At 38.2% G+C, this 17,329-nt stretch overlaps 1 protein-coding gene across 5 annotated transcripts in view; it reads right to left on the bottom strand.

The window, feature by feature from the left end:
• LOC126456985 (ring canal kelch homolog) overlaps positions 1-8,691 on the bottom strand; it is a 140,944-nt gene extending 132,253 nt beyond the window's left edge. Inside the window, exon 1 of one of the 5 annotated variants that reach the window (XM_050092941.1) lies at positions 8,562-8,691. In XM_050092941.1, the coding sequence (XP_049948898.1) occupies positions 8,562-8,674 (113 nt within the window). In that variant the 5' untranslated portion in view covers positions 8,675-8,691. Of the gene's footprint in view, positions 1-7,661; positions 7,837-7,998; positions 8,255-8,561 lie in introns of those variants that run through there. The other 4 variants (XM_050092942.1, XM_050092944.1, XM_050092946.1 and 1 more) reach the window with 4 other exon arrangements.
• Positions 8,692-17,329: the final 8,638 nt, after the last annotated feature.

Genomic DNA, 17,329 nt, shown 5'->3' with positions numbered 1-17,329 from the left:
GAATAGTTACTCCCCCCCCTCCCCCCAATCCTATATTAAAGACAGAAACTAATTCCTAGACAGTCTGAAATCTGTGCATGTCCCACTACCACCACACACATTGATTCTCACCATCGAAGCCACCTATCTCTATACCAACATTCCCCATGTACATGATCTATCTGCTGCTGAACATTACTTCAACTGACAACCACCTGATTCCAAACCTATAATGCTATTATTGCTCACTTTAATCAACTTCATACTTATGAAAAATTGCTTACCCTTTGAGGTGCAGGCTTATAAACAGACCAGGGGTATCGCCATGGGAAACAGAATGGCTCCTTCCTATGTCAACCTTTTCACTGGATGCTTGGAGGGGGATTTCCTGGGATCCATAAGCCTTAAGCCCCTGGTTTGGTTTAGATAGATTGATGATATCATCATATGGACTCACAGTGAGGTTGACTTGTTGAAATGTTTGCAACCTCTAATTCTCCCAATTAAATTTCACATGGTCCTATCCTATGGCTACTACCCATAACCATTCCCACTACAAAACTTTTAATTTTAATTGTGACAAACTACTGGAATTCGTCAGCAGGAAAAGGAAGAAAGGAAAAATAGGAGAACTAGGACTGTGGGAAAGGAATAAAAGAGGAGTTTGCCTGGTAGAATTATGCAGGAAGCTACATGCATCATTTAATCATCATTAACACTTGGTTTAAGATACATAAAAGAAGGCCGCATATGTAAAAGAGAACTGGAGGCACTGGAAGGTTTCAGACTGATTATATAATGGTAAGACAGAGGTTTTGGAACCAGATTTTAAACTGCACAACATTTCCAGAGGCAGATGTGGATTCAGACCATATTTTACTACATATGAACTATAGATTAAAACTGAATAAACTGCAAAATGGTACAAAATTTGTGAACTGGGACCTCGATAAGTTGAAATACACAGAGGTTATCGAGTGTTTGAAAGGAAGCATTAGGCAACAAATGACTGAAACAGAGGAAAGGAATACACTAAAAGATGAATGGGTAGCTTTTACAGAGGTAACAGTGAAGGCAGTAGGGGATCAAAAAGGAGAAAATGTAAAAATGCAGCAAATGAAGCAGGTGAAAGGGAATACAAAAGTCTAAAAAAAAGAGTTTCTCAAAAAGTGCAAAATGGCTAAAGCTGGAATGGCTAGGAGACAAATGTAAGTCTACAGATGCTTGTATAACTAGGGGGAAGATAAATATCGGCTTAGGAAAATTGGAGAGACCTTTTGTATGAATATCAAGAACTCAGGTCGAAAATCAGTCTTAAGCAAAGTAGGGAAAGCTAGCCTTGTACCGAAGTGAAACAAGGATGATAAGCAGTTCGGACAAGAAGGGAATAGAAATGTGATGCTACAGAAGAATGCTGAAGACTAGATCAGCAGACTGCATAACCAAAGAGTAAGTGCCAAATAGAATCAGGGAGACAAGAAATCTGTGGCATAATTTGACTAAAAGAAGGGAGTGGCATAGGATACATTCTGAGACATCCAGGAATTATTAATTCATTATTGGAGGGAAGTGTGTGCGGGGAGTGGGGAGGTAAAAATTGGATACATTGACCAGGAGACAAATACACTAAGCAGGTTCAAATAGATATAGGTTGGAGCAGTACTCAAAGACAAAAAGGCTTGCACAGGGCAGAGCAGCATGGAGAGTTGGATCACAAACCAGTCTTCGGACTGAAGACCAAGACAACATCAATACTGAATGCTGCCTTGTCTAATCATGTAGCAATGGACTGGCAGACGACATACTGATGTAGAATAGAAGACCAGCAATATGTATTTCACTTCTATGTCATTTTTTGGTCTGTAGGTTGTGGTCACAAACAGATCTGCAGCAACATGTGAGTTTTTAGATATGTTTGTGAGTTGGTGAAGCCAATGAACATGAATATGAAATCTTAGTTGAGTGGTGTACTGATCTGTAGTATAACTAGAGGTTTACATTAGGGTGAAAGGTACAATGTGAGCTGTCATAGCAAACAAATGTGGTCATGAAGTTAACTATAGTTCTTGTAATGGTGCATATTTTATATGTATCAGGCTTCAATTAGTAGTTTATGTCTGCTGTTTTGATGATGGCATGGTCAAAGGAGATGGGTGGTATTGGTACAATGTGAGCTGTCATAGCAAACAAATGTGGTCATGAAGTTAACTATAGTTCTTGTAATGGTGCATATTTTATATGTATCAGGCTTCAATTAGTGGTTTATGTCTGCTGTTTTGATGATGGCATGGTCAAAGGAGATGGGTGGTATTGGTAGGTTCAATATTTTCCTTAGTACCATAAAATAGAGTGAAATTGATTTCAAGGGGTGTGATTGATAACCACCATCCTTCAACACATTTTAATCCATGGCCAATACCAGGAAATTTATCTTTTGCTGTTGGTATTACTGAAAATCGCCATCTGAATTGCGTAACTTTACCATGGGGTGAGATTGATATCCCTTGACTGATATTTAACTCTATTTTTCATCCATTTTTTCAATCCTTCATATCGTAGTTTTATAGAACAGGTAAAAGTAATGTTAGATACTCTTTAAGTTACCCTATTTCTATTCCTCTGTGTTACTTTGATTTCAGTGTTCAGTCCCAGATGGGATGAGATTATAGGAAAAAGGCTGGCTGAAGAACAAACAGAAATTATACTGAAGATATATTGAATCAGGCACTGTCACAAGTAGTAGAGGATAAAAGTCACTAAACAAGGCATCTAAAGAATTCAATATTTCTTTTGGAACACTCCATAATATCATGGGAAGCACGGCTGCTCTACTGGTGGGCAAGCTGCTTTAACTTCTGCTCAAGGAACCGAAATTATCAAAGCAGTTACAACCTGCAGTGACTGGGGTTACCCACATACTCCCTTAGCTATAAGTCTATTTGTTAAAAGTTATCCGGACAGAGAAGGTAGGAACATTGTTCAATTTGTCACTAACATGCTTAATGTTGATTGGGCCTACTCCTTCCTGAAACGCAACAAAGGTGCACTGGGTCAGAGAGTGAGGTCCTGTATTACAAAAAAGAGGACTGAGCTATCTGAAAAGCCAGAGAAGGAATATTTCACAAATTTAAAAACCACAATTGTTGGTATTCAGCAATGCAATGTCTTCATTTACAATGAGACTAACATGTTATATGGCCCTGGAAAAAAGGAACTACTGTATTGTTGAAATACAAAATATCCAGAGGGGATGGTCCATGTAATGCAGGACACACTTATAATTTTTAAAAGTTGAAAATTTGGTACTTTTTATATATTGTCTGAAAAGGCTGGACTGTATGGTAACAACGGGTTGTGCCCATTATTGCTTTCCCTCCATAATTTGTAGCCTTTCTATGAGGCCATATGTTTTTCGTATGATTACCGTGTGAATTATTGTAGATTTTGTTCCTTCATTTCAACTAATTGGGCAGGTAATAATCAGCATATCATTATTTGTTTTACAGTTACATACCCTAATGCACTGCATAAAGAGTATAAATGAAATGATCGTATAGCATTTCCAGCCGGAACATTCCCTTCGGGGTTCGGCCGCCATGTTGCAAGTCTTTTCAGTCGACGCCACTTCGGTAACTTACGTGTCAATGATGATGAAGGACACACAACACCCAGTCCCCCGCTGGGAATCGAACCCGTGCCCCCTTGCGTGGTAGGCGGTAACGCTACCACTGCACTACGGAGGCGGACAAGTAGATAAATTATATGTTAGGATAAATAATATAATACAACAGTGTGAACTTTCATGTAATGCGAGTCACTTCCATGTAATTAAGTTTTTATATCATGAGAGATGTTAAGAGCTAACTTTATCATGTTCAATAATTTACTTCTTGTGTGAATGCGTAACTATAAAGGGTATTCAAAACTTACGGAAACCAGCACTTGTATGTTAGAAGCATTGACCCTGGCTGTTGAGACACTTGCCCCACTGTGACATAAGGCAGTGAATCGCTGCCTCATAAAACTCCCCAGGCTGCGACATTAACCAGTACCGCATGTACAGCTGGATGTCATCGTCCAAGGTGAATCGCTTGCCTCTACGCTCTTGTTCTTCTTTGACCCCATTCTGATACACTTCCTGCAGCACAGGACAACAGTGAAGGCCCAGAGCTACTCACAAACCTTGACCACCCTTCGCCGAGCGATAAAATAAAAATCAGGCAATCTCACCCGTGGGGTCATTCTGCTCCACGGCAATGCAAAGCCTCATATGGCCAACATAGGTGCGGCACTCCTGCAGAAATTCAAAGTCATAGTTGTTCGTAAATTGTTCAGTGACTTGTGTGGAAATTCATCAGGTGGAAACTCTGAAAGACCAAGTCATGGGAGTAATCCACAAAATAGAGGTCTTTGTTCTGAAACTAGAGATTTGGTAACAAGTTTCCACTGCCATGACAACAGTCATCGGGCAGGAAGGACACAATAGTTATTACAGAAAATAATGAGAAAGAGAGAATTCATATTCGTCACTTAGTCATGTCCATCATGGAAACATAAGACGCATTCAAACAGGAACACCCTGAAGCTCAAATTGGGAAATCTAAGTTTGCACAAGTATGCCCACCAAATGTCCAATTAAGCAGCAAATTAGCTCATAAAGTATTTTGTAAAACATCATGAAAATTTCATAAACGCTATCAGCAGCCTTCATAAGAAGCATGATAATATTCCAGCTAACAGCAATATATTTGAATCAACCATCATATGCCAGTTACGAACTGAGCTTTGATTGGAGAATGAATGTAACACATGTCAAAATGGTAGAGGTTTCAACAAAGCCTATAAAATTGGAGAGCTAGAAATTGTGAATTTATTATGGTATGTTTGGAAGATAGAAGGAAACAGCTCTAAAATTACCAAAATCAAAAAAGGCTCTACAGCTGATAAGCGAAATACATAGTTTCCATAATTACTCATTTAACATAATAAAACACTGATTTCAAAATGCAAAATGGGTCACCATGGAATCTCCCAGAGTTTGTGATGAATCACTCGAAATCACCATTGATATAATGGTGTGTGGAAATGCTTCTGGTAGCCTCCTGCCCCCTTACATTATCTACTAGAGTGAATATACAGAGGACACTTGGACAGAGGATGGTCTCAGAGGAGAACCATGTTGTGACACACCTTGCTGTTCAGGTGGATTGAGAGTTAACAAAACTAGCCATGGTTGGGTTGATTCAGTCATGTTCGTGGATTGATTCATGCAGGTTTTTCTTCCTCGTGCAAAAAGACTGAATAGCAGGAAAGTTCTTATGGGAGACAATTTGGCCAGTCATTTTACTATTGAAGTGATCACACGGTGTGAGGAAAATGATATTGCTCTTGAGAGTTTGCCGCCAAATTCAACACATTTGTGCCACCCAGTGGACATTTCATTCTTTAGTCCAATGAAGATCGCCTGGAGGAAAATTTTAACAAAAACTTTGTGGTATCCTCATGCCTGAACTTCCATCTTTGTTATCTTCTGCACCGAAAATGATGAACGATGATATCAAATTACTCAAGAAGGATATTGTCAATGACCTTAAGGCATCTGGAATATTTCCGTTTCACTCCGATAAGGTTCCACAAAAGCTGCCTGGACTTCCCCCAGTGTAAATAATGTGAATGGTTCACTTGTCGATTTCTTAAAGCTGCAATGTTAAGGTCAAATAGACAAACTGCAACAGAAAAATTGAAGATTACACGTCATATCTGGAGTAAGTGTCGCAGCTCCAAACTGCTTCGGCAGATGATGAAGACCTGCGTGCAGATATGAATTCAGATGTTTAGGCAACTGCTAACGAATCGGATGTTGGGAAATAAGAACTCGTTAAAGTGTTGTCTGGTGTGAGGAAGTCTGTAACTTCTGAGATGCAGTAATTATTCAAGAAAAGAAGGGAAATGATTATTAAGTGTTAGGATTAAAGTCTATAGACTCTTCTAAGGCTGTATTTAAAGAGGTAATGATGATATTCCTTGTTGACTTTTTTTTATATATTAGCAACTTTACCAGAACCAAAGGCTCTGAAAGTGCAGGAAATAGGATTTGGTATTGGTTCAAAGGTAAAGTTGATGTAAAAAACCATAAGATTTGTCTATATAACTGAAATGTGAGTAATTTGGTACATGACTAATTTAATTTTGTACTTAATTGAAAATCAATTATTGAGATATTCTGCATTATAGGTCTAACTTTGTGTTAATAGAACCTTGTTTTGTACAGAAATATATAGTCTGCATTTTACTGTGAAAATGTTTTTGTTATCAATCTCACTCCATAAAATATGAAATATATAATACAATGTAGCTCCTAAAGTAACAAGCAGATTACAGAATGGGTTGAAATTGATACAGTGTTTTACAGCCTATGCTTCTCCACAGTTTCAAAAGTGGTATCAATCTCATCTCTAAGTATGTAACAGTTTATAGGCTCTTTGATTTCTGTGTGTGTGTGTGTGTGGGGGGGGGGGGGGGGGGCATGAGATGATGTTTTGAAAATTTTCAACTAACATGAAGCAATCAGTAGGCATCAAGGAATTTTTTTTTTTACTTTCTTTTTAGGTTTTATTTTCTTAGTTTTACTTTCTTTACTTAGGTTTCACTTTCTTCATCCATTAAAAAAAATTGGAAAAAAGTTACCAAAGTCACCCCATTTTATGGTGCTCAATCAACCATTTTCCATTAGTTTTGTATCTATTTTCTGTCTGAATACAATGAATGAACAAATAATTTTATGTATTGTAAGCTATGCTATTATTTTAAGAACACTAATTATCAGATATTAGTTCTTGCACTACAATAGTATTTCCAAAGATTAAGCTTGAGTTGTTGTTTTTTTTTCCATAAGCAAACAAAACGAAAATGTTAAAGAAGTTTGGTAATTTATTCATCATGATTATTTTATCTATATTTTCGCAATTGATAGTGTGTGGGAATAATATGAAACTAGGTGGCTTCACGCCTGGGAAAGTACAATAGATGAGGAAATAAGTTGAAAATTGAGACAGTCAGCTCAAACACTCCAAATGAGCATAGAAGAGAGATAATGTAGCCACCAAGAAGGTTCCTCTGTTGGATTGTAGTGTCAACAAAATAAATAAAACTCACTGCAAGTATGCTTGCTGCATTTAGGACACCTCGTAAGCTTCAGCTACTGTGAATTGATGCTGTCTTATGAACACACTATCAAATGCTTTAACAGGTACAGAACTTCATAAAATTTGTTTCAACTAGTAACAAAATAGTTAAATATGCAGTGTCTGAACACCAAACATCACATAAATAATTGTCATACAGTAAAAGCTTACAAACGTAGTACAAAAACAGCAGTAGACAGCTGAAAGCTTATTTCATTTTCAAAAATCTCCAACAGGCCCTACTAACATGGACATATCAACAATAATGCAGACACTTTGAAAATGCACACATTATCTGTAGAAAGAACATTTATAAAACAAAATATTTTACTTTCAAACTCAAAATAATCGGAAAATCTTTGTTCTCATTGTATCAGAATTCACATGACTTCCTTCATACAGACTGATGAACTTACTGTGGAGACGAAACAGCAAGTGACTGAAAAACATGGTACAAGCAAAGCTATCTAGGTATCTTGTACGGAAAGATTGTTATACCGAGAAAAGTACTGCGAAACGACTGAAATTCCACGTTTAGTTCTGAATCATACGACTCAGATTTGCGTCAAAAATGTTTTACTCTTTTAAAACTTCTTTTGAGTAATCGAAACTCGATGGCAACATAGCGGAGCTCCTTTGTAGGTTACTTGTCATGACGTTAACCACACTCCTTTTATTTGAGAACGTACAAATATCACGGAACAGTTTATAATATACCTCTAGCAGTAAGACATCGATATCACCAAACAGGTCAATGCAACACACACAGCATACATTATACATCTATTACGTCTTTAAATAAACACCTGTTTATCAACAAACGCATAGCACGTACCTTCCTTGCTTTTCATTTGTATTTTCGCTTGCAGTAATCGGTCCTGCCGTATCCATGTTTCCCGCTGTTGTTATAAAATACAATGCTTATTTACAAACACAGTGCACCATTGATCTTCACTTTTCTTGACCTCTCGATCCCGAATTAACGGCTGCCATATCGATAACACATGCTGCTGCAATGTTGCATTCTTGCATATTCGAGTCGAGTAAACTTCGAAAGCATTGAAATCATTCTTCGTTGGCTTAGAATTTTTGATAGAAACATGACATTTTATAAGTTATCATATAACGAATTATTAGGAATAGCGACAAACAACAGCTAATACGCTGCAGATACCAAAAATACATCGCCCATTCTCAGTTACGTCCCTTGCAATGCTTATTTGACATAGTATTTAAATATGCTCGAATGATGTACACGACACATTGTTTACCAGTGCGCATTAAATTCGATAAGCCACAGAAGCAATCCTCCTGTTTTACCGTGAGTTGATGTTTCATCCAAACAAAATTCGTGCTTGAAAAATGTACTATACTGAACCTATTCAATATTTTACGAACCTTTCTTCGATTTTTATAGCCCGGATAGCTGTACATCCGAAGGGTTGTCGGCAGCAACAGATCGCAATACCTTTGCGATAACCGCTCGGCGCCCTGATAAACTGAATTCGCATCGAACAAATAATCTTCCTCTCGGCACTGACTATGTATACGAATCCGTCTGTATTCATATTCGATACTCTTGGACGATAGACACTTTTATACCCGTAACTAGTTTAGCTGACGTCAGATTGTGAAGTTTGGTCTCATTATGTTTGTCTTTATCAAACAAACGCAAGCTCCTGTGGAGCGAACGTTCCAAGAATCCTCAAGCTCGTACAGTTTCACGAGTTATCTGTCAATTTCAAATCTTTATTACCACATGTTTCTACATAGAGGTATAGCTCCATGTGTTTCTGCAATTGTGAACGTCGAATCTATAGACCTTAAACTCGGATCCTTCAATCACGGGTTACACTCATAAAAACATTTTGGATTTCTTAAATAATTTCCGAGTAAAAACAGCAGTGTCATTCGAAAGTTCTTCAGCCTTTATACATACAAAATTCGTGCTTTCCCAAAACCTGGATAAGTTTATCAGCCATGCGATGGGTGATGTGCCAAAGTCTGTTGCTTGTGTGTTTTACAAACAGCGCATCCAAGACATTTCTTTGTGATGTTGCAGTTGAAAATATGGGTACGAAAGGAAGGAGAAATGTAAGCTACTTTCTGTTTTCCAAATGAAAAAAATTAACAGAATGCTTGTGAGTAAACATTGCCAAAACAAACCTTTCGTAGCTGTTATCTATACTAATGATAAAACATAAAACCATTGCGTCTGTGTGTCTGACTTTGAACACGTCTATCTCCATAACTACTAAACGTATTTCGTTGAGATTTTCTCTGGCAACTTCAACGTAGCTTCGGACGGTGTATAGGCTTTATATCGTCAAAACCGGATTAGGAAAAAAATGTAATTTAAAATTTTGCTAAAATTTTCTTGTCTGCCTGGCTGAACACGCTAATCTCGAAAACTTTTGACGAATTTTCAGAGGATTTCGCAGGTAACTTGAGTGTAGCTTTGGGAACCTTAAGCTAATATCGGCTTTATTTCATTAGATCACGAAAATAGATAGTTATACACATTATAAAAATGTATGTATGTTTAACATATCCTCCGAAACCATTGGACCAATTTCAACCAAACTTGTTAAATGTATCACCTACTGTCTGGAAAGAATCGCTGTGGCGGCGAGAGCCATCTAAATATCAAAGGGATGGGGGTGAAAAACAAACACAGACCACGACGCTCAAATATCCAGATTTTATTCATTCTGTATTTGAGAACGAGAATACACATAATTTCTAACCTTGATGAAACCTTTTCTCGCTCACACGTCCTACAAAACGACGAAAGACAAAAATGTTCGTCGCTTACTACTTTTACTGCTCATTTTCGGATCAGACATGACGCTTTTAACTTAAGTCCACTTTTGATAGCTCCTCTAGATTGTGCGCAAAAACAAAATCATCCTTCCTTACACGCAAACTGAGGTAGGAAATTAGAGCTGGGCGCAGAAACACTCAAAGTCCAGGACTCTGGCTGTTTTTCTTCTCAGCTACTGGCTCCACAATAATGTGACAACTGTGTAGAAGAAATTGGTATTGTTGATGTTAGTATTCTTGTGAAAATGACGAAGAGGCTTGTACCAATAGTTTTGCGAAGAAAAGAGTGAAACATTCTTCAGAATACCGAAGAAATATTGAAAAGAAACCTAAAATTCATGGAGAGGAGCATGTAAATAACTGAGGTAAAGCAGTTCCGAAAAAGGTGACAAGAGAAGACTACAAGTGTGAAATCACTGTTTTAGTATTATTGCAAATGACAACAGACCCATGGAATGCAAGGATGACCAGGCCATTTTCCTGTAAGGATTCATCATAGACGCTACCCAAGAAATGAGGATGAGGGCAGGGCTAAAAAGTCTTTTAGCCACTTTGTCGTGGCTGGAGACAGTATATTTGAAGTATGTAGAAAAGCTTTTCTAAGTATTTATGTAGTAATTGACGAGAGGCTTAAAAGTTTCACAAATTGGTGTTTAGTAGGCAGACACCATAAGATGGAACTGGGAGATCTAGGAGCGTTAATGCTATACCACCAGAGGAAACTGTCAAAATTAGAAATTACATTCCATCACTCCCTATCAAGGAAACTCATTATGGCAGCCGTACTATACACTACCTACATTCTGAGCTACCTGTGAAAAGGATACACCGACGTTTTATTACTAAGCATCTTAATCGGCCACTGAAATTCTATACTAAGGTTTTCCCCGAAAACTTTTCGCTTGCTTTCGGAAGACCTAACGTAAACATCTGCTGCACCTGCTACGACTTAACATAAAAGATCGAGTCAAGCACATTCAACAAGGTCGCATAGCGAACAGCAGTAGCAGAGAAAATTGCCCCTAAGTGAAGATCTAAGAAGTTTTATGATGCACTACAAAACAGGAAAGGATAATCGAAGACTGATCTTGGAACTACTGCTTTATATTTCGACTACATACAAAATATTCAACCTCCTTGTGTCTCTGTTTAAGAACTGTCCCACTTGGCGCTGGTTGACTGTTGTAGTATTATGTATAAATAATTTACAAGCAAGGTCATCTGTTTTTTATCTCTGTGACGAAGAGAATACGAAAAAAGGACTCAATGAAGTTTGCACTTTTCTCTTAAGCTGCAAAAAACGCCAAAAATCGTATATAATTAAATATGAAACTGACAATTATATCAAATTACAAATAAATTCTACAGTATGTAACATTCCTAAATCACTTCCTATTTTAAAGTAATGGTAGACTTATAATATGTAGAGCAAAAATATAACACAAAACTAGAAAGAAACTGACTTATCAGGCAGGAAGTTTGGTTGGCAGATTAGAAGAAGTTATTCAAGAATAGGGAGATAACAAGACTAAATCAAGCTACAAGGTTAACATCTTAGAAAATGTAACTCATTCAGATACAGACGAAAATGGCAGTTAATTGGCAAAGATAGCTATGCAAACAGCAAAACAAAAAAAATCTCAAGTAGAATGAGGCAGTTGCTAAAGAAAAGATGAGAGTTTCAAGCAAACAATAATAAAAACACTATGGAATTTGCTAAATAAAACAAAATTATTTAGAAAAGTCTTCAAAAACATTTGAGTAGTCATGAAAATTTGTTGGCTGAAATAAGTGAAAACAAAAAGAGTACGAAGAAAACTAAACAGGAAGTCACATTTTATCATATAAGAAGACAGATGGTCCAAACATTTGAAGACATCTTTTAGTGTTTGTATAGCTCAACATATGAGTAGAATTGCGCAGAGAGTTGATAATGAACGTAATGGTATTCAGGCAGTAATGGTGGATAAGATGTCCTAAGCAATTCGAGATATGACAAAGGAAAGGCCAGTGGGAAAGTTATAAAAAGGAACTCGTAAAATTATTTTCGTTTTGAAATAAGACATTTACCCCAACAAGGAGAAATACAACAGTTGTCATTCTCAATAAGAAAACAGACGTTAACATATAAATAACTATAGACTTCATATTTTCCTATCCGCAACATTCAAGATATTCATAATAATTATCACTTACGGCCTTGAATAAAAATTTCATTGAATTTTAAGGAGATAAAGGGACAAGCAGGAGTGTAGATAATTTGGTCGTCTGGGGATGGGGTACCATTCTGTTGAAGTACAAGATGTTCATACAGATCAGTGTCACAAAATATCAGCAGCTGAACTATCATAAGCTGTTTCAAAGTTTAGAACTGGACCGCAGTTACATCAGCTGAAAATTCTGATACTATGGTGGCACGCTTGGTGGCACTGGGATGAGAGGTGTGCAACAACATTCAGGAAACATTTTTACTAATCACATAAAATCGTAACTGACAGATCAAAATCAAGAGTCCCCATCCGAGTTAACCATACAGTACAATATGAAGCTTACAATGATCTCAGAACACGACTATTAAAAGAAAATACAGAACAGAATGACTTAGATAGAAATATGTCAGCCTTAATTCTCACAGTAGCTTGTTGTAAATGACACAACTGAAATACCTTATGAATCTCAGTTCTATGGCGCTTAACACAGATTGTGATTTTACACCCAGATAAAGCTTTTCACAAATAATCAACAACAGAGGTTTTAGGAAACAAAATAGGGCCGCCAAAAATACTTAATATTCAAAACAATAACAATAAGGTTGGCTACCATGCATCACAGAGAGGCTTAAAAAAAAAAAAAAAAAAAAAAAAAAGACTACTGCCATTGAAATGTCAGCATAAATTAATACGGAAACGCCTGCTAGTCAGTAATAAATAGAAAATATTTGTACAAAATAAAGAACGCAGTCCCCTTCAAACATGTCAATAGCGAAGTTTGTAGAACGTCCGTAACCCCCTACTCGGACAAGAAACACATTCCTGGCGAGCCAAAAGTTCAATACACTTGAGGTTCATTTCATACAAGCCAAACGGCGCCGACACCGACCAAAGGTAATACGCCGGCAGTCAATCTTGTTGGTAAGTTCAACTTTTCAGCAGGTTGAGGCACGTGGTACACGCAATCCACGGAAGGCCGGTGAGATGACAGACTACGTTTTGTTACTGATCGCTTGGCAGGGAAGACCACGCTCGAAAACCCGCGCCGTCTGAACGGGCCCCGTGGCAGTCCATAAGCTGCAATCGTTGTGTACTTTTCGTTCGGCGGTTGTTTAGAACGGCTCGACCATGTGACAGAATTCAACCGTTAGGTTTAATAAGTCACAGCTCGGGGAAGATCAGTTTGGATTCCGTAGAAATGTTGGAACACGTGAGGCAATACTGACCCTACGACTTATCTTATAAGAAAGATTAAGGAAAAGCAAACCTACGTTTCTAGCATTTGTAGACTTAGAGAAAGCTTTTGACAATGTTGACTGGAATACTCTATTTCAAATACTGAAGGTGGAAGGGTAAAATACAGGGAGCGAAAGGCTATTTACAATTTGTACAGAAACCAGATGGCAGTTAAAATGGTCGAGGGACATGAAAGGTAAGCAGTGGTTGGGAAGGGAGTGAGACAGGGTTGTAGCCTCTCCCCGATGCTATTCAATCTGTATATTGAGCAAGGTGTAAAGGAATCAAATAAAATTTCGGAGTAGGTATCAAAATCCATAGAGAAGAAATAAAAACTTAGAGGTTCGCCGATGACATTGTAATTCTGTCAGAGACAGCAAAGGACTTGGAAGAGCAGTTGAACGGAATGGACAGTGTCTTGAAAGGAGGGTATAAGACGAACATCAACAAAAGCAAAATGAGGATAATGGAATGTAGTCGAATTAAGTCAGGTGATGCTGAGGGAATTAGATTAGGAAATGAGACACTTAAAGTAGTAAAGGAGTTTTGCTATTTGGGGAGCAAAATAACTGATGATGGTCGAAGTAGAGAGGATATAAAATGTAGGCTGGCAATGGCAAGGAAAGCGTTTCTGAAGAAGAGAAATTTGTTAACATCGAATATTGATTTAAGTGTCAGGAAGCCGTTTCTGAAAGTATTTGTATGGAGTGTAGCCATGTATGGAAGTGAAACATGGACGATAAATAGTTCGGACAAGAAGAGAACAGAAGCTTTCGAAATGTGGTGCTACAGAAGAATGCTGAAGATTAGATGGGTAGATCACATGAGTAATGAGGAGGTATTGAATATAATTGGGGAGAAGAGGAGTTTGTGGCACAACTTGACTAGAAGAAGGGATGGGTTGTTAGGACATGTTCTGAGGCATCATGGGATCACCAATTTCGTACTGGAGGGCGGGGTGGAGGGTAAAAATCGTAGAGGGAGACCAAGAGATGAATACACTAAGCAGATTCAAAAGGATGTAGGTTGCAGTAGGTACTGGGAGATGAAGAAGCTTGCACAGGACAAAGTAGCATGGAGAGCTGCATCAAACCAGTCTCAGGACTGGACCACAACAACAATAACATATACAAATGAACAGAGATGAAAGCACTGTGCTAGAAAAATTTCTACGAGTATTGGCTTTGAAGTAAATCAGGAGTATTTATCATCTATGACTGCATATTAATCCCCAAGCCACTTAAAATGCTTTCTTTCTGAGCATAAATGATATGCAAAGAAAGCACTTCGCAAAACATGCCACGCGTTAGAATAAAGGGGCAAGTCATTAGTCAGCTTGAAGATTAGTGTATCTGAAAGATTTGAGACTAAATACGTAGAAGCAGCATTTTGCGAAGCACTGAGGACGTCCATACCACGTACATTCATCAGATGAATAAATGAATAAATTATGGCTTTAAATAATTAAAAGTAAAACAAAGATGCCAACAAATAATAAGCATTTTCCTTATAATGACATCCAGTTTCTTTTCCTTCGCGAGGTTGTCTACAGCCTCCAGTGGTTCAACAGATACTGGCTGATGAATAGACAAGAGGGCTATATGGTACATTTACTCATCTCTGAAAGGATAAAGCACAATTATCACCTTAATTCAAATGATACAGCACAATACATGATTTATTTTTAGAGCTTGTAAATATTAATAAATGATAATCTAATAATTGTTATATGACGTGATGTGATGTAATAAACTCCAAAACTTGCCTGTTCTGTTGGACATCGCTGGTCTGTCCTGATTCTCTTTGAAGCGGAGAGAAATGTGGTTAATATGTTCAGAAGATTATTCCTATTTGGATACATGTCTTTGTTGCGTAATTGCAGTGCTCCATGGCATATGAAGATCTGGAATCTTCTTCACGGATGTCCTTCTCCATAAATGTAATTTAGCAAGAACATCTTCAACTCCACATTCCGTACCTTCAATGTAGAATTCAATTAAGGCCTTGAAAGCTTCTAGTTCTTGACTGGTTGACATCGAAACAGTGAAGAAAATCCAGTCAGCTCTTATTTATGTTCTACAAACAACGGTCACACATCCAGTAGTTTGATCTTTTCTTTTGTATCTTAACCACTCGGAGAGCCAATATTGAGATGTCCAGTTGATGACAAATTTCAGTTGCTCTCTCAAAACCAGTCCTGAAAGTTTTGTAGCATCGGACCTAGGAATTTCCAGCTCTCATCTAGTGTCTTCATGTACTTCCATAACTTCTCTCAAACACAGTTTTGGTTTATGAAGTCAAATTTACACTCTTGAAGTGCTTGTTTTCTGCAACGGGTCTGTCTTCTCGATCATCAGCCTTATTTTTGAAGCATTTAAAAGACCACTAAAAAAACAGTTTATGGTTTATTTAAATGGTAACCCCCTAACCTTAATATAAGACGGATGATACAAAGGTTTCATTTGTTATCATGTAAGGTTCGCACGATTAAAGTAGCACAATTACATAATAACACTTCACTCTTCGACAATATAAGTAAAAAACGCACCGTGAAATAGCACTTCAGCTGAACTGAATCTCAGTCATATTAAGTACTGCAAATCTCTTCTTGCTATTAGTGTGATGAAACGTTTTGAAACTTTACGGACGTCTTCGTCCTTTAACCCTTATGTAAACAAAGACAAACACAGTGCTCTAAGGATACAGACACTGGGTATTGTTACGCCAGTGGAAATAGGTCTAAGTTATGTATTAGGTATATTATCGTTACGTCACTACGAATGGAACTCTGAGGTACTCTTGAAGTTTAAAGTATCAAAAGCCTTTGACTTTTCATTAACCTACATGTTGTTTAAGCTATGTTTCTCCTATATCAAGTTTTAGTGATCTCAGACACAGTCGTTTCACTCCACAGAGTGAACACTAATAAAACTGAGATACTAGGAGGATCGATTCCTGACTGTAAATGAAGGAAAAGAAGTCCTATGAACATCCGTCGAAAAATGGACAGTGTGCGTAGAACAACAACAAATAATACTGGAGCACAGTACAGAGCTGCATTGAATCCATGCCACAACAGGCTCTCGAAATGGCTTCCATGGGATTTCAAGTGACAGAGATAGTAGCGGTTGTCATGCAGGATACACATAATCATTAGCTTGTACCATGTTGGGAGGCCACTTGCCTGGAGCTTGTACTGGGGTTTGTCTCAGTATCCTGTAGAATCGGTCCTCCAAGTCTGGTGTACGCACAGTCCGCCGCCTCTCTGCACGTTCGTCTATCTGAAAGGACCCATGATCACACAAACGCCTAAAAAGGGCTTGGAATGTTGTGTGATGTGATCGGTGTCTGTGAGGGTACTTGTTTTGGTATAGCTGTGATGCCTCTCGACCGTTTCCATCTGCTTGGCCACACACAATCTCTATTCGGCTTGTTTCTGGTTCAAATGGCTCTGAGCACTATGGGGCGACAGCGTATGAACGTTTGAATGACGTCACTTTGGTGTAAACCAATTCGGCTGTTCATCTTCCCCTGCGGTAACATGAGCATGTGCGGAAGCTCTAGCCGGCCGGGATGGCCGAGCGGTTCTAGGCGCTTCAGTCTGGAACCGCGTGACCGCTACGGTCACAGGTTCGAATCCTGCCATGGGCACGGATGTATGTGATGTCCTTAGGTTGGTAAAGTTTAAGTAGTTCTAAGTTCTAGGGGACTGATGACCTCAGATGTTAAGTCCCATAGTGCTCAGAGCCATTTGAACCACAACGGCCGGCGCTTGTTCATGGCATGAATACCGATCCACTCTGCTGCTTGCAGTAAGCTGCGTCAATCACACAGCCTGCAACACACAAGAAACATAAGGCACGTGGTGAGAGAAACTTTCATTGTTCAGTACCATCT

The sequence above is a fragment of the Schistocerca serialis genome, chromosome 2 (genome assembly GCF_023864345.2).
Source record: "Schistocerca serialis cubense isolate TAMUIC-IGC-003099 chromosome 2, iqSchSeri2.2, whole genome shotgun sequence".
NCBI classification, from domain to species: Eukaryota; Metazoa; Arthropoda; class Insecta; order Orthoptera; family Acrididae; genus Schistocerca; species Schistocerca serialis.
This window is presented reverse-complemented; position numbering and strand designations above follow the sequence as displayed.